The sequence below is a fragment of the Dermacentor silvarum genome, chromosome 8 (assembly GCF_013339745.2).
Source record: "Dermacentor silvarum isolate Dsil-2018 chromosome 8, BIME_Dsil_1.4, whole genome shotgun sequence".
Taxonomy (NCBI): domain Eukaryota; kingdom Metazoa; phylum Arthropoda; class Arachnida; order Ixodida; family Ixodidae; genus Dermacentor; species Dermacentor silvarum.
The window spans coordinates 73,443,286-73,466,322 of record NC_051161.1 but is presented as its reverse complement, the minus strand read 5'-3'; the positions used below and the strand labels follow the sequence as shown (position 1 = coordinate 73,466,322).

General features: G+C 46.8%; 1 protein-coding gene across 2 annotated transcripts; it reads right to left on the bottom strand.

Annotated features, from left to right (window-relative positions):
• Window positions 1–4,387: 4,387 nt before the first annotated feature.
• Window positions 4,388–21,374, bottom strand: LOC119461454 (toll-like receptor Tollo). 2 transcript variants are annotated; one of them, XM_049672655.1, is made up of 3 exons: window positions 21,245–21,374; window positions 10,750–10,862; window positions 4,388–8,383 (listed from the first exon to the last, which is right to left on the bottom strand). In XM_049672655.1, exon 3 carries the CDS (start codon window positions 8,324–8,326, stop codon window positions 4,787–4,789), a length of 3,540 nt encoding a protein of 1,179 aa, XP_049528612.1. In that variant the 5' UTR covers window positions 8,327–8,383; window positions 10,750–10,862; window positions 21,245–21,374; the 3' UTR covers window positions 4,388–4,786. The 2 variants fall into 2 exon arrangements, with proteins under 2 accessions (XP_049528612.1, XP_037578701.1); XM_037722773.2 differs by lacking the exon at window positions 21,245–21,374 and adding an exon at window positions 21,007–21,161.
• Between the last annotated feature and the right edge of the window lie 1,663 nt (window positions 21,375–23,037).

Sequence of the window (23,037 nt, the reverse complement as noted above, 5' to 3'; positions counted from 1 at the left end):
GACTTCCCGAGTCTGCCTGAGCGAGCTAGGGATAGAGAATGCGGTGCATGAACTATATAATTTATTGCGAGATGCTCGCAGCGTCTCATACGACAGCGTCTTCAACCAGAGGCGGAACGTCCCAACGACAACGTCTCAAAACACTAGCATGTCACGAGGGAAGAATACGAAACACTCAACTTACCACCGGTGCCGATACCACGAGAAGCACCGGTACCGCACGGTGGTACCACTGATACTGCTGATACGACCGGTACCGGATCTATCTTAGGGATTGGTGCCAGAGTTGCGAAAACTCCAGATAGCAATAATGCCGGAATCATTCCATATTTTTGAACACCCGGAAAGGAAGGTAATTTTGGCACCAATCGGGCAGATGGAATGGATTGGGAGCTCGGGATTCCGGAATGGAGCCGGAATGGAATGGGCACATAATCCTGAAGCACTAAATGTTGACTTTAAGCGAGGCTACAAGACCGGTAAAATTGCCAATTAGAATACACAGACTTGGCTGAGTTATAACATTTCTAAAGTTTTGCTCAATACTGGCGCTTTCAGTATCACCTACACGTGAATGCAACACGATATTTTACACATTCGATGCTTCGGAAGACCCGGAAGCCTACCTGCGCTACAATGTTTAAGTGCATTTAAAGGCAGCAACTTTTGGTTGTGAAGAAAGATTCTGTTTAGCGAAAGTATGCTTTACGGCGCAAAGGTGCAGGCCAAAAAAAAAAAAGACGACTTCACAAAATTTGCAACCTGCGTGAGTCCATTGTGATTTCAAACGCGCGCCATGTCTTTTCTCGCACTGTCGAGTATCCAGAAGCAATAACAGACGGTCAGAGAGGTGTCCTGGAAAAAGTGGTGCTCGTTAATATGCGACTAAATGTGAAACAAAAGATTGTCTTAAAACAATTGTCACAAAGAGCGCATAATCGAAGCGCGCGCCACGCATCACTCAAGCCAGCAAGGAAACAAGACGGCCCCGCGGCAACTTGGACAGGAACAGAGCGCCTACGCCACAGACAGCCGACGCGATCAACGGCGTCTAGAAGCTACAAGACACGCGAAGGCGGCGGTAACGAGAGAGAGCGCGCGCGCGCCGAAACACCGTCTCAGACCCCGACACAAACTGCGAGTTGAGAGAGAGGGAGAAGCCTGAGCACGCGCTAACGGATGAGTCACCACCCTCCTCGACGACGCTCCGACGGTCACGGCTGGAAATGCGAGAATTGACTAGAAGATTCCCAGGCTTTGTTAATGCTACGGGATCACGGCTCCGATAGGAAGGTTCCAGATCCACCGGCGAAGGCAATAAAAATGCCGTGCGGGAATCGGAAGAGGGATCAGACCGCGTCGGTGAAGAGATGTGACGTGAAGACCGACCGTCTGCGGAAGGGGATTCCCCGGCAAGCTAATCGACGAGTTCATCGAGCGTCTGCATTTCCGGAAGAAGTTTCTTCGAGATTTGCCTCGAGTTATGCCGAGATCGTCCGGTTCAATACCAGCACGGGTGAATACGATTGGACACTTGTGTTCCTATTCATTCTGCACTATACGTATTGGACTCTTAGTGCGTGTCGTTAATTATTTCCCAGTGTTTTCTTAATACCCATCAGAATTGTATTGTGATATGTCTAGCCGAAGCGTGCACGTGTGTATGTAGCTGCCTTGTTTGAAGAATATATTTTGTTGTGTTTTCACAACTCTGGGCTCTGACTCGGTCTTTGGACCACAACCGGCGTTCGCTGGCGCACCAGAGGGCCCCTTACTAATTGTCCTTTCTTTCGTGGGGTTATTTTCGGAAGCTGATAAGTCGGCTTTGGAATTTGGCCCGGCGTTGGCGCCTCGTTCACTGGGTGTGTGACAATATCAATGCGATTCGTTTACGTTAGTCATCAAAGTGACAAAATAATCTATAGCTGGATGTACGGAATCCATAACTGCGCAATATTATTTTGTACATTGCATTACTCGAATAAAAATAGTTTCAGAAGAATTGCAGATTGTGGATATGGTGGATTCTGTTTAGAAGCTTGTGTCGCAGCGTGCCGTGTGGTCATGGCACGTGTGCAGCTTATGTGAAACTAACTTCAGCGGTTACGAGCGGGCAGCTGTAAGTTAATATTTGCCAAATCAGTGCACCACGCTGTCTGAAATTGGAGTCAGGTTTGAGGTGAAAAGAACAGGCTTAATCCTAAATTGAAGCGAAATTGCGTAAACCTGACGAAGCGAATTTTCGCTTATGAAATTCCTGATCATTCCTAACCCGTTTTTCGGTATTATTTCGAAGAAGCCTAGAGTCTTTGCTCCGTCTCTCCGCTTATTTTCATGCAAGGAATAGGGAGGGGATTCGCAAGATGGGACCGCTAAGAAATGTTTCTTGGCGCCATTTCATGAGCATGTCAATACAATTTTCAGGTATAACTAAACTTTACGGATAAGTACTCATCTTAACTGCATGCATGTTCGTGAAATAATGCTCCATAAGTATTGGTACTGTGTCGACCAGGCATGTGCTTCACCATTCGAGTGTTCGTGCAATGGTTCCCTGAAAGGCTGTAAAAAAAAAAAAAAAAAGGACAGTAGATCGATATTTGGAGTAATTGCAGGTAACGTGTAGAGATAACAAATCGTACGGTTTTGTTCTTGTGCGAAAATTAAGTACGTAACGTTATTTGTAACGCTGTTAGGACTTTAAATATATATATATATATATCAGTTACCAGCCACGCAAGCGCAAGTACTTGCAATTTACTTGAATTGGAGTAATGGAATGAATCAGCGCATCCACTCCAAGAGTGGGAATCGTCCAACTCCCACTCCTTTTGAGCTCCTCGAAATTGTGAAATAACGGGGCCTCCACTCCCCGGAATGGAGTGGGAATGATTTACACAAGGCCCCTACTCCGCCCCCCTGGTCGGCGCACATACTTACAGAGGTAATCTTTCGCACTGACCCACGAGAGGCTAGAAGCATACCACATACGGGAAAAGCGGTGGTAACTAGCAAAGAAACACTTTGCCTTTAAAAAATCACTTGAGCTGTATTCCTAATAAGTCACCCTTCTACAATACCAATACCAGAAAAGACTCTATAACGAAAGACTGATGACACTGCCGGCGGCCGATTTTTTTTTTTTTTTTTTTTTTCGGGAGGGGGGCTCGGAAGCTTGCTTACTGCAGCCAAAATTTTGGAAGGGGACATATGCCCTGTATGCCACCTCCTGACTACGCCACCACCTTGAAGTTCCGAAAATGTGCTAAGAAGGACCTCGCGCTTACATGCGTTACGAACGCTATATAGTGAAAAAGATTGAACTTTGTGAAAACTAGGAGCTTCTGAAGCGCCAAGTTGCGCGCGATTACTTCTTTCATGCTCAAAACAGAGAGCAACTGGTCACTGTAGTCATACACTGCAGTATAGTTAAGTGCACTAGACGGTAGACCTATCCGACTGCGCACGGCTGCTCTTGTCACCGCGTTGCAGGGGTAATGGCCATATCAGGGTTTGTTTCAGAGCGCCCCGGCATATATCTACGAAACAGATGAACAGCTTCAACGTCACAGTTGGCGAAGAACCGGGTATGAGCGCGGGCATTTAACCTCCTTATTAATAAAGCCGCGCATGCATGGAGTAATTAACGCTTAGTTGTAGCTACTCTTGTAGCGCTGCTACAGCGCTCTGAAACGAATATCAGTGCTAAAGCTCGCCTAACACTCGAGTGCACGCTGGCGACGCTACACCGATAGCGCTCGACCATTTGCGTTTACTTCTTACCCGGAACCATAATTGTTTTCTGTCCTCGTTTTCTTATCCACCACGCCAGACGGCCCGATTACGGCGATAACTGCGGCAGAGCGTAGCAGCCACTGCCCAAAAGCCAAAATGACTTTTTTTTTTTTTTTTAATCGTAACAATTCCGAGCGCTGCCCTATTTGAACCGCAAATGCGACCGTTCATTGTTATTCGAATGAACCGAATGAAAGACGCTTCAAAAGAACCAACAAGAGGCCACTACTCTAGGGCATATTCAGACGTTTGATACTCCGGACAGGGGGCTATTTCTCTCTCCCAAACAAGGTTCTCGTCATTGACCGAGATTGCTTTCCCATTAGTTTTTCGCCGACCCTACCATGCCGTAGCTCTACCAATGGCCTGCAAATCAAGCGGAAGTACGAAATCCTACCGCATGCCCTGATGTGCCGATCACATGTTGCGCCGGTTCGTTTGGCGTCAAACAAACGTGTTGCGCAACGCCCTCTTTCCGAGTTATTTCCTCTCTCCATGTCAGCTATACTTACTCTGCTCAAGATGAGCACGGTCTCTCTCCACGGCGTCGACATCGCTGCCATCGATGCCATGTAAACGAGGCCACAGGCTGGTGATCGTCTACACTGGCGACACGTCTTTTATTAATATATCACAGACTCAATGCTAGCAGGACGTCCGGTGACCCACCAAAGCATACCTCCTAGACAGAAGGCGACTACTTTGTACTCTACACCACTACGGCTTAATGACGTCAGTCCACGCGGGGACCTGCTACCGCCGAAAAACAAGACAAAAACAAAAGGCATCTGTACAAAAGTAGATCCGCAGCGGCTCTATGTACAATCGGTCTTAGGCCACTTTGGTGCGCGTCTCGGTGGCTCTGCCACACACACACGTTGCCCCTCCCGTCCCCGAAAAGGCCGCGGCACTGAAACAGTGGATTGGAGACTTTAGGAACGTAGAAATCGACCCTAAGGCAAAGAGAAGACTACACCGCGCACACGTCAGTTCAAACCAGCTTGACGGCGTTGGCGCGCATCGCCGGCTCGGGGGCGCCGCCGCGCTGGGGGGGACCCCTCTGCGGGTCCGGCAGCGCGTAACGCAGCTTCTGCCAAAACCTGCGCTCGCCCCAGCGCAGGAGGAGCGCGGCGCGAAGGCACTGGCGCGCCTCGACGTCCCACTGGTCCTGATCGCCGTCGTCCAGCAGGACGGCGATAAGCCTACGCGCGCTGCTCGCCTGCGCTGCCTTCAGCTCGAAGCGGCACCACTCGCTACGCAGGAACTGTTCCGAAACGACCACGACTGTCCGGTGGCTGCACTGCACCGCCTCGACGACGGCCGCCTCCGCGACGCAGCCCGGCACGGCCAGGTCGCGGTGACGCAGGCAGAGGCGCAGCGGGCGTCGCTTGCCGCCGCCGCTACAGCTTTCCAGCTCGGCGGCCAGGACCTGGGACACGAACGGCTCGTCCTTGGGGCAGTACGCGACGAAGGCGTCAAACAGGCGCTCGGGTGACTCGGAGGCACGGTCGAAGAGACGCAGGCCACAGCGGCTGTGCAGCCACAGCTTCAGCTGGCGCCGGTAGCAGGCCGCAAGGACGGCACCCAACAGGAGGAGGACCACCGCCGAGGGCGCCGCGATCAGCAGCGGCACCAGGCCTGGCGGTAGCGGGTGCGCCGGCTGCGCATCGGCCGCCGGCGCCTCGGCCCAGCCCGTGCCGTTGGCGCCTCCACACGACGAGGCGTCGAACTCGAGCAGGAAGGGGCCTCGCCGGCCGCAACGCACCGAGGCCGCGTCCCGCAGCGGGCTGCCGCGGGCCCACGCCTGGAAACGGCTCAGGAAGGCGCAGCCGCAAGACCACGGGTTGTGACCCAGCTGCACGTGGCGCAGCAACGCATTGGTCCGCAGTTGCCACACCGGGAACTCGAGCAGGTAGTTGTTGTCCAGCCGCAACACCTCGAGCGACCGCAGCGCCGCGAACGTCCGGTTGCTGAGGCTCGAGAGTCGATTGTGCGAAAGGTGCAGCTCACGCAGGCTGGTCAGGTTCTCAAACTCGTAGCCCTGCAGCGTGGTGATCTTGTTGTGGTCGAGGTGTAGCGCCTGCAAGCCCACAAGACCGTTGAAGGTGCGGTTGTGGAGGCTCTGGATGTTGCTGTTGTTGAGGTACAGGGCCCGTAGGTTCTTGCGGCCGATGAAACTGTGACTTGACAGGTGAGTCATGTCATTTCCGTCTAAGTACAGTTCAGTCACATCCATTGGGATGCGCCCGGGAACGGTGCTGTGGGCAGTGAAGCTGCAGTCTACAATGTTGCTGTTCCATGTCTGGTCTGAGTAACAGGTGCAGTTTTCAGGACAGACCATCTCACAGTCGCAGGCATCAAACTCGCAACAGTGGCACAGTGCAAAACAGTGGCTTTTGTACTTGCACAGAAAATCGGACGAATTGGCTTCGGTGAGTAACAAGCGAGGTCGGCGCCGGCCAAATGGCATCTGGCAAACAACTTTGGCTAGGTCCATCACTTGTGGATATTGACCATCCAGGCTGTTGATTCTCTGCAGCCACTCCATGCTGCAATCACAGAAGTAAATGTTTTCGGCTATCCAGAACTCTGGCAAGGCTGACTTAGTAGGTTTCAGGCGGAATGCATTGATGTCCAGGTTCTGCAGACGATTCTGGGTAAGGTTTACCTTGGTGAGGTTATGCTTTATCATGAATGTAAAGGGATGAATAATGCTGATGCGGTTGTTGCTAAGGTTGATTACTTCAATTTGATTTGGAAAGGAACCGGCATTGATTTCACGAATGTGATTACTAGATGCATCAAGTATCTTGAGATGCATCTTGTCCTCCAACTCATAGTAGTTGCCTAAAGCCTCAATAGCATTGTGGTGAATGTCCAAGTGCTTGAGTTGACGAGGCACAAGAGCATAGTCAAACCATGCAATACTGTTGCACGAGACATTGAGCAGTCTCAAATGTGCCAAGTTCATAAAAAGCCCATTGATGTCTTCAAGGAGATTGTCATTAAGTAAAATCACATTCAGGGCTGAGGCATCATCAAAGATGCCGTGTTCCAGGCTAGCTATCTGGTTGTTGGATAAGTCAAGTCTTCGGAGTGAATGCAGAGACTGAAAGGTGCCTTTGGTCATGTTGCCTATACGGTTCCCAGCCAAACGTAAAATGTGCAGGTTTGGCATTCCAGACAAGGTGGCATTAGATACACTTGCGATACGGTTGTCTGATAAGTCAAGGCTGATGAGGTAATGCAAATATTGGAGTGCGTCAGGAATGTTTGACAACCTGTTTGATGACAACTGCAAGTCTTGTAAGCTGCTGCAGTTGCGAAAACCATCTAAATGAATGTTCTCCAGTCGATTGTGGTCCAGAGCCAAGTTGATAAGCACGTAGAGGCCATTGAGGGTGAAAACACTAAGATGGCTCAGCCTGTTGTCACTCAACATAAGTGTGTGAAGGTTGTACAGTGAGGAGAAAGCATTGTCATCGACATTTTCAATCAAGTTATGCTCCAGATGCAAAATTTGCAGGCTATACTGGGACTGGAATGTGCTTCCGTTCACTTGCCTCAGCTGGTTGCGGCTAAGGTCAAGAATGACAAGGCGAATGAGGTCTGCAAATGTGTCGTGTGTGATGCCATCACTGGACAGATGATTACGGCTCAAGTTCAAGATGACAAGCTGCTCCAGGCCAGAAAATGTACGCGGTGATAGAAGGCTGAGTGTGTTGTTCTGCAGGTAGAGCTCCCGCAGATCTGTACCACCAAGCAGGCCTGGGGGTAGCCCTCCACTGAGCTGGTTGTGCGAAAGGTCCAGCAGCTGCAGCTGGGCCAAGCCTGTGAGGGCAGCTGGTGCCAGCCGGTCCAGCCGGTTATGGCGCAGCCGTAGCGAGCGCAGACTTCCCAGGGCGGCCAGAATCCCATCGTCCAGTTGACGCAGCCGGTTGTGTGACATGTCCAACTCTGCTAGGGCACCAAGGCAGCCCAGTCCAGCCACTGTCTCAAGAGCGTTGTGCGTCAGGTTGAGCGAGCGTAGCTGCCGCAGAATGCACAGTCCCGTTGGTGGCAATGCCACCATGTTGTTGTGACCGAGGTCCAGCCGCTGCAGCAGGCTAAGCCCCTCCAATGCCTGTGGCGCCAGCGCCAAGGACAGTGCCCCCCAGTCCCCATTGTAAGTCCGCACAGTCAAGTTTCGCAACTCAGTCAGCCCGGCAAACGCTCTCTCGGGCACCTCGGATATCTTGCACTGCTCCAGGTGTAGAGCACGCAAGGAACGCAAGCTGTTGAATGTCCCATTGCCCAGGTGGCTCTCAGTGAAGAGGGCACTGCACAACACTGTGAGGCTAGTTGTGTGGTCTGGCTGGATGAGGCTGAAGTTTGTGCTGTCAGGGCCAGTGCGAAGGGCTTGCAGACGACACCGCAAGGCCACCTCAGAGGAGGGCTGCCCTGTGCGCCAGTCACAGTCATCAGCTGACACATAGTGCGCCGCCCAGGCCTGGCCCACAAGCACGCCTATGAGCAGCACACTCCACACCATCGTCACAGCCGACCCATGGGGTCTTCACTGCTACCGGTCATCTTGCTCCTGCGGATGCTGCAATTTGAAAGGCCAGGTCATCAGTACATTGGCTTGCTTGTGTTCCATTCATTTACACTTATTAATGCTGAGTCAGCTCAGAAATTGGCCATAACAAGAGTGCAGGTATGAGCATTAGACAGAGATAATATTGCAGATTGAGAAGCTACAGCTTGTTTTAGTGCACAGCAGAGGTGAATGAAAGCAGGAGACAAAGCATTGATGAGTGCCCCACAACAAGCAACACACGTGAGAATAAAGTGTAAGCAGTAGCCGTACTGGTAAATTATGTGAAGCCCCCCCCCCCCCAACTATCAACAGCGGCCAACCAAGGAATGTCACTGCAGCTAATATTTCAATGTTTCTTCTTCTTTCTGGGGTTTTACATGCCAAAACCAGTTCTGATTATGAGGCACGCCGTAGTGGAGGGCTCCGGAATAATATTTCAATGTTTGCTCCATTTCTTGTTCGACCACTGTTCATGACTTCAAGCCTCCATTTTTCTGCGACGTTCCGTCTTGTTTGGAATGCTATCCACATTTTATAAAGCATTGAACATCATTCTCACAGAAATTTCTGGTAGCAAGTTGTATTACATTCCCTAATACACTGGAGGTTTGCAACAGCATCAGCATCAGCAATGGGCCACAAAGCCAGCCTCTAGCTGAACCTGAACTTCAATATTTGCACAATTTGCACTGTGATGCTTCAATGCTACGCCATCCAAAATATGGTATCTAGATAGTAGTGACTTAGAATATACTAGCACAGAACAGCAATCACTAGAAATAACCGACTCTGCAAGTGAAGATTTTGCTTAACATAATGACATTAATGACACACCACAACTTCACAGGCCAACTATGCACACAACCTTCCTATTACCGTTGCAAATGTGTTACAATGAAATCCGAACAGCAGTTTTCAAAATGACCAGGCACTCCTGCCTGGCCTAGTTATAATGGCAACATGCCATTACAACTATGACCTATGAGTGTTCATTGTACACTATTGTATTTGCGTTGCTTGCCGCATCATAACCATCTTTTTTGGCAAGAGGCATGTGTCTTATAGAGTTCGGCGTTTTCAGAATTGACTTCGAGGCAAAATCGGAGGGCGTTTTTTGGCATTTATTTCTTCTGCAACGGTCTAAATTTATTGGAGCTTTCTTTTTACAGCCTAATGAAATTGGGAGTAAGGCTATCTTTTTAGCGCTATCCACCTTTTCGTTCACCCATACACCAAAAGAAAAGGCAGTATAGTCAGCCAGAGCAACGTTTTTCTATTTACGGTCAACAATTACAATTGGTTTTATCACTGTTACAATTTACTGTGGTATATATGTGCATATTTATCAATTTTAACATCAGACATCGCGGCGCACTCTTTCCTATTTACGAAACAAAACATACAGAATGCACTGGATACAAGAAAGGCCAGCTGATATACATAAAAGGACAGACCAGTCTCAAGAATGCATCCTCCAGAAAATTAAGGGCTCAATGCTTTTTTCAACAGCATATGCCTCATATTCCGAGAACCCCCTTGCGAGGCAGGAGTGTCATGCCACTGTAAAACAGCTGAAAACAAGTGCTCATACGTGTCAAACACAGGAGCCAATTCAGCTATCGTGTTTGAGCACAATATAAGAGTGAGTGCGGCACTAAAATGACTGGCTAACAAGTCATGAGGAATCCTTTGCAGCATGGCACAGCTCTAACGTTCTGCATCAGCAGTGTAGTACTCTCGGAAGCTGTTCTTGTGTACATTGTCAAGCATGTAGCAGATATCCGTGCAAAGTTAGTCACAGGTGCCTCATTCGATCATCTTAGCAACACCTGCAGGTGCATTACAAGGAGATGGTACATCATGCAAAAGAGTAGACCCACCTTAATTCCTTAATTATTGTAAGCAGTTCATTTGAATTTTTCTCAAGGAACTCCTGTTTGATGGGCAGGCAGTGCGAGTAGTTTGTGACAGTATTCACGCTTTCAATGGGAGGCACCAATGTAGATGTTTCGTTTAAATGAACAATCGCAAGCCACTGTTTTATTATTACCTGAAGGCAAGCTGATGTCAATGTGTGACAAGTAGACATACTGACGACATTCTGATCAACTGCCAGTTAAATCTAAGCCTGGTGAGAAAATAGAAGTGACCTACTGCAGAGAGAGCTATGCCATATTACTTTCTGCATTAAATAATTCGCCTGAACTTTGAATGTCTTGTCTGTAGAGCCAAGTCAAAAAATGTCTGGTCATGTAGGGTTTATTTATTACCGCAGCATCTGAACATTTAGATCCCCTAATCATCATTGTGCAAAATGTTGCCACTAAAGCAGCACATATTTCAAATGGAAACCAATACACGCCTCTTCTCCTCACCATCTGTCCTTTCGAAGGATGACCGCGATGGGTTAATGCTGCTACATCAGAAACCAGAAGGCGTCACACTGCAGTATCACTGGGTCCTATGCGAGACTGCAGAGTCAGCTTCCCTGCACAACAAAAAATTGGCATACTTGTGATTCTGCGACACTGAACTTGATCACTGCAATAGTTGTAACTCTTTCGACTACCTCCAAAGCTCCCAACTCCCGTGTGAAACTCAGGCAACCCTGTATAAACTCCCCGATTTGTATGCAACAATAGCACAGCAAAGATGACAACAATGGCAGCATGATGCAGGAATGAAAGGACTGTCCTACAACTCTTATGTAAATGCACCGATACATAGGCTGGACTTGCACAATCGACACTCGACGGCTGCAGCGACTCCCTATATCCTGCAGATGAAGTAGACAAACACCTAGACTATCAACGAAGCTGCCACTTTGCTCGGAAACTGGCCTGAACATGAACGCATGGTGGCCATTATCCGTGTTTTCGAGCAGCTCGGGTACAATACGAGGCATTCTTACAGTTTTAGCGCAGCAATTCACAAATGTAGCACTTTGGCACAACTGGCAAAGCTGTACCTCCCTTGAATGATAGTTGGAAAAGTTGAGAAACAACTAGTGTGAAAATGTACGACGCTATAATGGAAATCTTTCAACTTTGACACAAGATGAGGGTGGGCTAAAGTCTTTGTTGTACTTCAATGAAAGAAACATACAAGGGGATTTCTAAGAGTTCCGTCTACTTTTTTTAGTTAGGTTATGCTAACTTTCACTAAAATTAAGTAATAACGAATTTTCATGTTAACACATTTGTTCACCAGAGGAGAGTGAAAATAATCTTGCCATGAATACCACGCACAACTACAAGGGTGATGCACTGTTATCTTCAAGATTTATCAGCAGCAAATAGCTCAAAGCAGCAAGTGCTGGGGGCACTGGTCAAGCACCTGCACTTTGACTTATCCAGAAGTGTTTTCCTGATTTACAAACAAGGTGAGTGAACAGACTCTGTGAATGATGACTCAGGACATCAACCCTGGCGGAAACTACTGCACAAGTGGCAAATATTGCTGAACTCACAAAACAACATGTTAAAAAGGTCTGATTCAAAAAATGATTCTTTAATTATTGCTCCTTGAACAAACCCACAAAGAAGGTTCATGTCATGGGTTCGCAGTGGGACAGCCCAAAGGTCATTATGGATCAATTTTAGGAGCAAGTACAATTTCATTTTTGCACAGATAAATTTATATTTTTGAGCAGCCTGGTTGCACATTATATTTATTATTGGTGCATTATTATTATTATTACTGGAGCATGAACAGTCAGTCAGCATGATTGCTATTTGTTGCCTAAGGATTTAAGTAAGATAGATCATAGTCATGATATACAACAGAACACAACTTATTATATGCAACAGAAGAATAAACAGACAGCCAATGTCAGCAACAGAAAAAAAAATAAGCCAGTTACACGCCTGTGAAATCTGATGAAACAGTGGAGCTCTGCAAGTGTGGGTGTATAGCATAGTGGGTATGACGCTCGCCTTCGGACCGTGAGTACCCGGGTTGAAATCCTGCCTTGCCAAGAAAGTTTAAATTGCCTTCTTTTTCTCTCTCTCCCTTCTTTCTCTCTCTCACTCTCATTTTCTCTTTCTCTCGCTCATAGCAAGTTGTGTTGCAATCGTCGGTACAATGCAACCATATGGTTCCCATAAATGCATGTTCTGGAAGCATGGGTATATAGCCCAAAAGTGGATACCAAGCCGGCTGACTTCCCCTTGCAAGTTTTTGCTGTGAAGGACTGTGTTGCTGTGTGTGACGTTATCTTCATATGGACTGCTCGTTGACGTTTGATTAGTTATGTCCACCTGGTGCTCATATTATTGTAAATAGTTCCTGTAAATACAACATTTCATTCATGGTAATAAATACCATGCTAAAAAAAAAAAAAAATTGAGTGTATAGCCCAGTGTTATGACGCTCGCCTTTGGACCGTGGGTACCCAGGTTCGAATCCCGCCTCGCCAAGAAAGTTCATTTTTTCTTTATTTCTCTCGCTCTCGCTCTATCTCTCTCTGCACCTCTTCTCCTCCTATGCTCTGCTTTCACTATTGATCAACGCTGGGCACGGTTCAACCTCGGCCTTAATGTTCCGGTTAAGCATCTTTAATGATGCCAGCCCCTAGACCTTAGGTCAACACACGTCCTTCTACCACACCCAGAGGAGCAACTGACGACGTGTCCTAATGCGTGCCTTGCCGGTGCATTAGGACACGAACATACCCCCTTAAGCAATGGCTCATACCCCATTACGACGACAGAAGAGAAATGAAATCCTACACTGGAATGATGAGCGGCAACGGAGCCAGCTATGGAAGAAGACGATGACAACGAACGCGTAAGAAGTGGCACGAGCGCGTTCGCACAGTTGCACCGAGAGGCGCCAACGAGCGAGCTGTGGAAGACGACACTCAAGCCATTGCTGATGATGATAGTTAATCATCATAATGATATCCAATATCATATCTATCGTATGCAACTCTTAACTTGAACCATTACCTCCTTCTAGGTGGGTTTTTATTATTCTCACGTTTTGAAGACACGTCAACTTCCGGTTGCCTGAGGCTGACTTCCGGTGGCTCCTTGAGAACCATAATGTCGCTAGGTGCTAGCGCCATAAAATACAGTATCGGCGAGAATAAGTACAGCGGCAGCAAGCCAGAGCGACCAGTCAGCTGCACTAAATTTTTTCATCATTCCTTTCACAGTGGTAGCTGTGGAAAAAAAGTTTGCCGTGCAGTTCAAGTTTCACAAAAGGCGCATGTTCTACACTTATGGGCTCATGAAAAAAAAAAGAAGTTCACAGTATTCGGCACATGCACACAGCTCCCACACTCTAACGTTTTCGTTCTGTTGTGCCTAGCCCGTTTCACATTGCAAGATTCCGCATGTGCGATGTCACAGGTGTGGCAAATGTGCCGTTAGCCCAAAAGTTTGCATGATTTTTCAATGCTCAAAGGTTCTGAACGTCTCTGCGAGATCGCACATGTGGCATGGACAGGGAACCAGTCCTGCTCTTTTTTAAAGAATAATGGGGTCATTTTGAGTTTCTAGTTTGTTTTTGTTTTCACACAAGTGGGCTGACTAAGCCTATGCCATCAATCTTCCACTATAGGTGCTTACAATATGTGAAAATCGCAGTCGCCACAAACGGTGCGCTTGAAACAGGAACGCGTCTAAACTGAAATTGTTACTTTGAATCCAGCCATGGTTTCACATGCAAGAACAAGAAGTTGGCATTTTGAGTTGCCTCTGTGTTCAGAAATATCTACGTGGCACGAATTTTCAAGTCAACCTTTGGTTGATATGCTCTAAAGAAAAAGTTAAAATTTTTGTAGATGTATAGGGAATTGACACACTTTTTGTAATGTGGCAGCAAAAGTACTAAAGCCTCCACAGTTTTAATTCTCCTGCGAAGTCCAGCCGCTCGTGCCAGTGGAACTAAAGCAGTCATGAATGCTTTCTGATCAACGTCAACTATGTCTGTATGCCAAGTTAAGAAAGTTTTGGGCTAATAGTATCTCAACTAACACTTTTCCATGAAATAAATTTGCCCAAATGGCACAAGAAGTGCTGCAAAGCATTGTTTTCTGCCTTGCTCCAAGCTGCACCCACACATGGCAGGAGTACGAACTCTTACGACTAAAGTCCATTAAAGAGCTTTTCTCAATAGACTTGACTACACAACACTCTCTCCTTGCAAGTATGACAGCCTGGGAAAGCCCATGTGCACTACCCAATCTCTGAGGCGACATCTTCACATTACCTCTGAGATTAAAGAAAATGCCCAGCACAGCGCCAGTGATCTTAAGAGGCCATCAGTTTCCAATGTTTGGAAACAATTTCTCGAGCAAGAACTGTTCTGATGCATGCAGTGTGACACAATTTCAGTCATTTTTTCAGCTCTTGGTGCAGCAGTGTGCGTAACAAAATGTGCACCATTGGCACAGGCCTCGGGAGACAGTGAAATGTCGAATGCAATCTGTGAAAAGGTTCTTGTAAATGTTTATGAATGAAACCACCCTGCTTGAAAAATTCTACTCTCCATGGTGACATAGCATTGTTTCCTTCAAGGTCGATGCAGATATGCAATAAGGGCAGTGATGATGAGCTGCTGAGCTCCACATCAACTTAAGAAATGCTTTGGGCATTTTATCCACCAATTGAAAAAGTGTAACAATACTGTAAGAGATGGCAGAATTTTGTTCTGCCCTGTAAGTCATTCTGGCACATCCTCGCCTGACCCTCTCACCATAAATGACCACTATCTAGAGGAGGACAGAGGGTGAGTTAGGAAGAGTGTCTGTATTTTTTATTGCCAAAGCCATGTTTGTTTCCACTATCCGAGTTTCTGCAAAGCGCTATCATCACTGTTTTAAGTTAGTACTATCACTGTTGTTGGTATTTGCACACAGTAAAACAGAATTTGCAGGTTCAACGGGATGCAATATCTCATAGCCTACAGCCTTGTCTGTTTTCCTTGTTCTAAAGTTATCCTCGCCTTTTGTTTTAAGATTAATTAACAGTTTCTGGCATGTTGCCTAGTTCTGCGGTACTTCCCTTATTCTCCAGACCCACAAGGATATCGTCCCACTACAGTGCTTTACACAAGCAAATAATCATCTTGATAAATCTGGTGACACTCAGAAATGGGTTCTTAGTACAGACAGTGAAGTTAGGAATATGCTGAGGCACCTAGGGGACTTTATGTACAATTCTACATAGTCTCTGCACACCAGCCACTGGGATCAGCATGCAGGTGTTTGATATGATGCAGTTGCTTACTGCAGCTCTCCATCACCACACCACAAAGCCCTTTCTTATTTTGTACCTGCACTAGACATGTAAGGGCGACTACAACAGTCTTTTTTTCTGGCACACTTAGAAATACCAGCACTTTTTTACAGCAATGGCAATTAATATCTCTAAATTGAGTTCACAATGTCCATCCATTTATCCATATTTTAATTTAAGCTATACTGATGACAGCACCATGTCATCATTGTCAAGTTACATCCTCATCTGCAGCTTCACCCTGGCAATAAGGCCATGGAAGAACGAAAAAGATCAAAAGGAAACGTGGCATTACATTCTTGAAACCCAGTCATAAAAATATAGAGGAAATACTCATGGGCAATAGGCCCTGAGCCCACATGATAAACGAGCAATCATTTTCAGCCGCCGAACGCATGGAGAGTATAGGAGAGTAGAGTGGTGAGCGGGTGGCGAGGGCTGATAGCAACCAGGGCGTCACTAAGACCTACCATGAACCAATGTCTATTATAACACAAGCTTTTTGTCCATGTTTCTGGCATTTCCCTTGTACGGACTGCAGAAATAAAACACAAATGGTGTTGTCAGCTACGAGAGCCTACAGTTAAAGTCTGGTGTCTCACTTTCATTTGGGTGGCTGGCCTCAGCAAAAATATCCAACAGCCTGTCATTAAAAGACTCTTCAGAAGATTCAATAATACCCAACTACATTTATGCCTTCAGCAATGCCACAGGCTTATGGATCTAACTTTATGGATCTCTCTTTTCTGTCATCATCCACATTCCTCTTTCCTTTTCCCCTACCACAAGTGCAGAGAGTAGGAAGATAGTGAGCTGGCTCTGGTAGGCCTCTCTGCCTTTCTTTGCTTATTTTCTCACTCACTCAAGCTTATTACTAACAAGTGTTTTTCTCTTTTGTGATGCCAAGAGTTTTGTCATGTCAGTGCACAACTAATACACAAAATTCAGTGAAACACTTGAGCTGACAAACAATAAATCAGGTGGTCAAAGTGGCGTACACATATGTGAAGGTGACGTGAAACGTACACTGAAGAATTTCTTCGGGCTTTTGTCAATCCTCGAGTTCGTACCTTGGACACATTCAGTTCGACAAGCAGTGGTGTAGCCCCAATTTTGTTTTTTCTTCTTTTTTTTGTGTGTGTGTGTGGGGGGGGGGGGGGTCACCAACGTGACCTGGGATAGGGAGAACGAGCGGGTAGAACATGTACACCACCACCTCCCTGGCTATGCCACTGGACCTCGGTGTCTACTACCACAAGCTTTTGTTTTATGATACAGAACAGTTAACGCAACACACAAATATTTTTTATGTCCTTTATTAAGTTGTCTGCCTCCACGTTGACCTTTTAAGACCTCTCAGAGGAGTTCGTCAACGAGTTTGGAACACATAATTTTACAACTTTGTATTTAACTATCCTTACCCTGCTGATAAGGCCTGCAACAACCATGACCCCTTATCTGACCACCCGTCAAGAATTGGCGTAGAGACAAGCCCACATAAATGGCCCCACTTCAACATGCCAAGCACAAACACCATTCCAAATCAAGAAAATTAAAGCCGCGTTCATTTCTGGCCATAAAGAGTATACCCACGCACACAAAAAAAAGATATGTTACTTGAGCAAAAATAAATAGTATAGTAAATAAAAAAATTCTGGGATTTCCCATGCCAAAGCCATGATATGATTATGAGGCACGATAATATGAGCGGTAGACGCCGGATTAATTTTAGCCACCTGGGGTTCTTTAACATGCACCCAATGAACCATACACGTTTTTTTTTTTTTTTTTTTTTTTGCATTTTGCCCCCATCTAAACATGGCCAATATAGCAAGGATTTGATCTCGGGCTCTCGGGCTTAGCACAACACCAAAGACACTAAGCCACCAAGGCAGGTAATTAGTACAGTAATTATTAAGTTATTGTTCTGCTGAACTATCCACACCGCGAAACTCGCTCCCAGCTTATCAAAAACAGTACTATGGGCTTTCGATTGTTTCCCTGCTTAAATGTTAATTTCGAAGCACCAAACTCACCATAGCAAAAATTATATGTTGGGCTTTCTAGGGTTAAAGCAAACTTTTAATCAGTACAATGGGTTACTTGCTGACCAACAAATCTTGCAAAAATCTCACGGAAAGCTTGTTACAGGGAGTTTCAGAATTAGCGCCCTCAATCGGCCTTGAGCCCCCAAAAACCCATATGCCTGGCTGATAGCATCCTCCCAGCTCTGGGTCCCCTATTTCTCAAACTCCTTAATGATCCGAATATCGCGCCGGGTTGGTCAAAGCGTGAACTGCAGGGCAGCAGAGGAATGGCCACCTTCACACAGAGCGACATGCACCGAGAAAATTATGCAGTGTACATAAAAAAGCTGCCAGTGGTCTTGGCAATATTTTAAATTTTAAGAAGGGCCTACCTTGCGCACCAAGTGTTTCTGTGTCACGTGTCTCCCGAGGGAGTTTGAGGCCATCTTCGAGCAGTTAAATTTTTAATGTTCGTTTTCCTCCAGCTCCAACACAGCCATGGTTTATTGCATTTAATATTTCATTGCAGGTCTGGCGCTAGAATTAATTCAGTCATAGTGCCAGCATCACACTCCCACCCAGTTTATAATGCCTGGGCCAGCCTGCATGTTAATGAAGCCACAACACAGCCTTTACAAAGTGAAGTTTTACAACAAAGTTTGAGAAGCAGCATCAGCATGCCCAGAACACTGTGTGCTTCCGCACTAGGCTACGTGCTACAGAAATCTAGAAAGGTTTACAGTTCTAAAGAATCAATGAGCCTGCACAACAAAGACGAAATTTAGTTACCAGTTTTCGACAACGAATACAGTGCACATCATTCTGGATGATCAAATGCCAACCCTGTATGTAAATTATCAATTAAGTTATTGTGTTTTACATTCCACACCCACCATTTGGCTATGAGAGACTGCACAGTGGGGAGGGAGCTCGTAAATTCATTCTGACAAGCAGGTGTTCCTTAACATGCACCCAAAAGCGGACGCACGTGTTTCTGCATTCCTTCTCCACGGGAATGCAGCCCTGGAATATCCTTTTATATAATGCTCAAATGGCAAGTTGAACATATGGCAACACTACTATACAAATACACAAAATGCATGAATACTGTCGGAGATCTTCATACTGCATTGGACACCTATGAAAAGATAACTTGAGATCAGACTAAAATAGTGCTAGAATCGCACAGCATATCGTTTTTCATGTGAAGGAATAAATTGCGAGTTCCCCAAGCTGGAGTCTTCACACACATACCTACCCACTTATACAGATCGTCGAGTATGCAATGACACGTATTTTGACCACAAATTCCTTTATAAACATTGATTTTGACAAGCAGATAAATAACCGAAATGCCGGGGTTAAGGCAAACTTGTAATCGCTACAATGGGTTACTTGCTGACCAACCACTGCCTTACATGTTTTTTGTTTTTTTTTTTGCCCACAGTTTGTCAATGTACAACAAAAACTCTTGTACCTGTGTCTGAATCGTTCATTCTCCTTTGTATTACTGCATGGATCCATAACTGGCTAAAGATCCAGATATTGTCGCCTGATGATCTTATATTCTTAAATAAGTAAGGCTATTATTGTTATTGTAACTACCAGGCAATGTACAGTGAAAGACCTTCCCTTACAGCGCTTGTATGTGCTTAAGCTATACAAAGTATCAAGCTTTGACCGTAAAGCTTACTTTCAAATCAGTCTGAAGCTCAATTATGACAATACCAGTGACTAAAAACGTCAATGAAAGCAAGCAGCCTTAAGCGATAGCATGCATTCTGTCGATTCCACCGTTCGATAATATTATGATATTCTGACCCAAACTACTAAGCATAAGACAGAATTTTTCTTTAAGCTTCTGTTCACGTTTCTACGTGCGAGAACAAAATTTCATGCTAGAATTCTATGGTAAGAAAAGGAAGCACAACAGTTACGCAAGCATCAGAGACAGACAGCAATAAATGTCAGGAGTGATGTCTCCAAGACCATTAGAGGCGTGCATTCGTTGTGCGCCCAACTTAACGCCGTTCCGGTTCTGTCTCGCATTCATGCATTGCGTGTGCGAGTATTTAAGGACGGCGTGGATTGCTACACAGTAACAGTAACACGTGCTTTTGTAGTTTCCAGCACGTCTTTTTGGCAGAAATTCCACTCCAACTCCGAACAACATTATTACCAAGCCAACGCCGTGGGTGTGACGTATGTCATGCGGCTTCACTTTACTGCAGCAAACTAGTGGAAGCAGAAAGCGAGTGATCTACCACCGTAAGAACGGCGCAACCCTTAATGTAATGTGCCCTTCTGCTCGAAATAGCAAATCCAACAGCGCGCGTCGGCACAATGAGCATAGCAAACACTATCCTGCACCGAGAAAGCACGCACTCCGAGCCATCGCGTGACACGAACGCATGTTAACCACTCGGCGCGCGACGTGCTTGGTGAGGGGGTGGAGAAACGGAACCTCGTTTCTGTGGCCCCTCATATTAGCCTAATTGAGGGATCCGCGTAAAATGCCCGTGCCAACGACCGCGTTTGCGAAGCCACGAGAGCGCAAGCTTCATACACGCCAGCTATCGGAGCGCCGTCAGCTGTCTTTGTCAGACGCCTCCACACCCGCCGTCACGCTTTCGAGATTCGCTCAATCTTTGTTCCGAGTTCCCGACTTGATCGCCAGCAAGCAGCCCGTAAGAAGAAATTAAACGCTCCTATCAACGTTCGGTGGCCCTTCAGCAATTTTTTGTCTGACGTTTTTTGAACGTTCGCCGTACTGACAGACGCTAACCACAACAAACAAGTGCAACAATCCTGTTTCATTCCGCATCACACGTCACGATCAGTTGCGTGCAGCGCGTGCAAATGTTGATCTTTATCTCGGACCGTTACTGCATGTCTTCCCAGTTCCAGTTGCGACTTTCACTCGCGCAAATTTTACCGCCGCAGCGACCAAGCCGCTTTCCAGGAAGTAGCGTCAAGCAACGCTCGCTCAGGCTTCAGTTCGGCACGAAAGGTACGAAAGTCGTTCCTTGCGAAGCCAGGCACGCCGAGGCCAACGCCTCACTCGAGAAGTTGCAGCGGGACCCCACATGGCTTCCTCAACGCGCTCCATCGCACAAGATTCAACAACCACATCGAGCGCGTGGAAGACGCTCACATATTTCAAAACTGCGAGGAAGCTGGACGTCGAACGCGCGCATGCCATGCCCCGAGCGCTCGCTCCCTCTGGTCCGCACGCCTAGACCGAACAAGAAAGGCCGCCATTGTGACGAGGTCGCGGAAAAAAGCGACCACCGCTGGGCCGAAGCGCGGCCGCGGACCGCTGGCATCGAGCGCGCCGAGTTGGGCTCGAGTTTGTACTCACCATTTGGCTCGTCTTGTATCCTCTATCGCCGCACGCTTTAGTACACAACGGCAGACTCCGACAGTCCCACCCGACAACAAACACACCGACATACTCCGACGCCGCCGCCGGCGGGGAATGACCCGCGCGCAAGCCGATCGACGGCGCATGCGCAGCCGCGCATTCCGCACAGACGACGCGGTCCGCTATGCCGCCGCGGCGCGCGCTATGGCATGCAGCGGCCGACCAATATACGCACGTTCGCTCGTCCGCAGCAATCCGAAGTTCTTCGCGCTTGGTCGTCGGGACGTTGTTTCAATTAGCTGTAACTATGCGATAGCGCCTGCGGGGTTTCCATTTGGCCATCAGCGCCCGGAACTGGACTACATCCGCCCTCTCACCTTGGTGACCTCATGATGGGATTTGGGAGAGGCCAGTGAGGGCCAGGGGGTCGGCGGGTTGGAATGCATAAGCCACGTTGTTTCACTCGGCCCCGCTCGGACTAGAAACCGCACGCCGCGGACGCGGGCGGTTTTCCAGTATCAGTCCGCGTGGTCTCATTTACGGAAATAGGCATTCTCGGCACTCCGCGCGTGTATATATAACCGCTAGTCGATCGAATCGCTCCACGGTAGATGTATAGGTTGCCTTCCAGCTCCCCGCGAAAAAAGGGAAAAAAAAAAAAAAAGATGCGTGGCAATTAATGGAAATTGCATACGGTACGGAAGTAGTACAGGGAGCGGGCAGTTCGCGTCGCACCTGGGTGCTGTACAGGATCTCCAAATTAAAGTGTATTAAAATGAAACATATGAGACAATGTACTTACCTAATTTAGTAACGAGTTCTTGGCCGTCACTATAAATGAACAAAATCAAAAAGCTGAAATTCAATTGATTGCTTATTTCTAATTGTAATGTGTTTTCATGCGCCAATTTTAATCATAAACCGATGTGCAATGCGCGTCGATGCTTCAATAAAGCATTATGTTTAGTCTTGAGATTTCCTAACCTCGTCAAACTGACTTGCGCTTAATAGTGCATTCAATTTTATCAGCAAGTCCGCATCGCACTCGGCCCTTTGTGATGGTAACTGTTGTCTCGGCGAACTTTATGGGTTTTCAGCTGCTATCACGCACAAGCCACTCGGTACAAAGCCGTCTTTTGAGCAGTCGTCGCTGCTAGCAAAGTTAATGTGACGTTGTTTCTCTCGTGTTTTACGTGTCTGAGAAAAAATGAAAAATAGGAACCACGGAGTCATTTCAACTATATAGGCCACTCTAAAATCTCTCCGGTGGCCCAATAGCACGCACACACGCTCATGTTGCAACGAAACGGGCAGCATGAAAAATTCACGAAATTCTAGGCAGGTGGCATTAATTAGAACTGTAACAATATTCTGTTGTTATTTACGCGAAATTTATATAATACACTGCAGAAGGGTACGCATTGGGTTTGGTTGGTTCGTTCGTGAGTTCAGCAGGAAAACAGCGCGATGGAGCGGACGTGAGGAAAAGGAAAACGACGCTGGCTAACAAACAAGCGTTTATTGTTTCAAGCCCCCGAATTCAGTGCTTCCACCCAAAATAAAAACAGGGGACAAAAAAAAATTGAAAGCGCAAACATTTGGTCGTTAGCCAGCCCCCGTTGGCTGTCCCTTCCTCACGTGCTGACCATTGCGCTGTTGTTCCTTGCTGAAGTTATAACGGAATAATATGCCAAGTTTGTTCTGTCGCGCTACGTGTTTCAGTGTTCGTCTGACTACCGAAACTAAAGAAGGAAAAAAAAAAATACGGAAAACAAACGTGAGGCGAACACGCGATATATATAAGGTGGTATACGGTATTTTGTAACGATCTATTTAGTTACATTCTTATTTTCTTAACATTCATCGCGTTGAGTTAGGTACCGATTGTGGCAACATGTGCATATATATAAAGAACGAAAAATGCAACCGATCGTTACAAAATGCGGTCCCAGATTTCGTAATGATCCATTTAATCTTCCAGCCTTTCCGCGTTTTGTCGCTGGTTTGCATATAGTGCCGCGTCGTATA

Excerpts from the sequence above, each read along its gene's own strand:
- LOC119461454 (XM_049672655.1), bottom strand. The coding sequence starts at position 8,326 with ATGGTGTGGAGTGTGCTGCTCATAGGCGTGCTTGTGGGCCAGGCCTGG.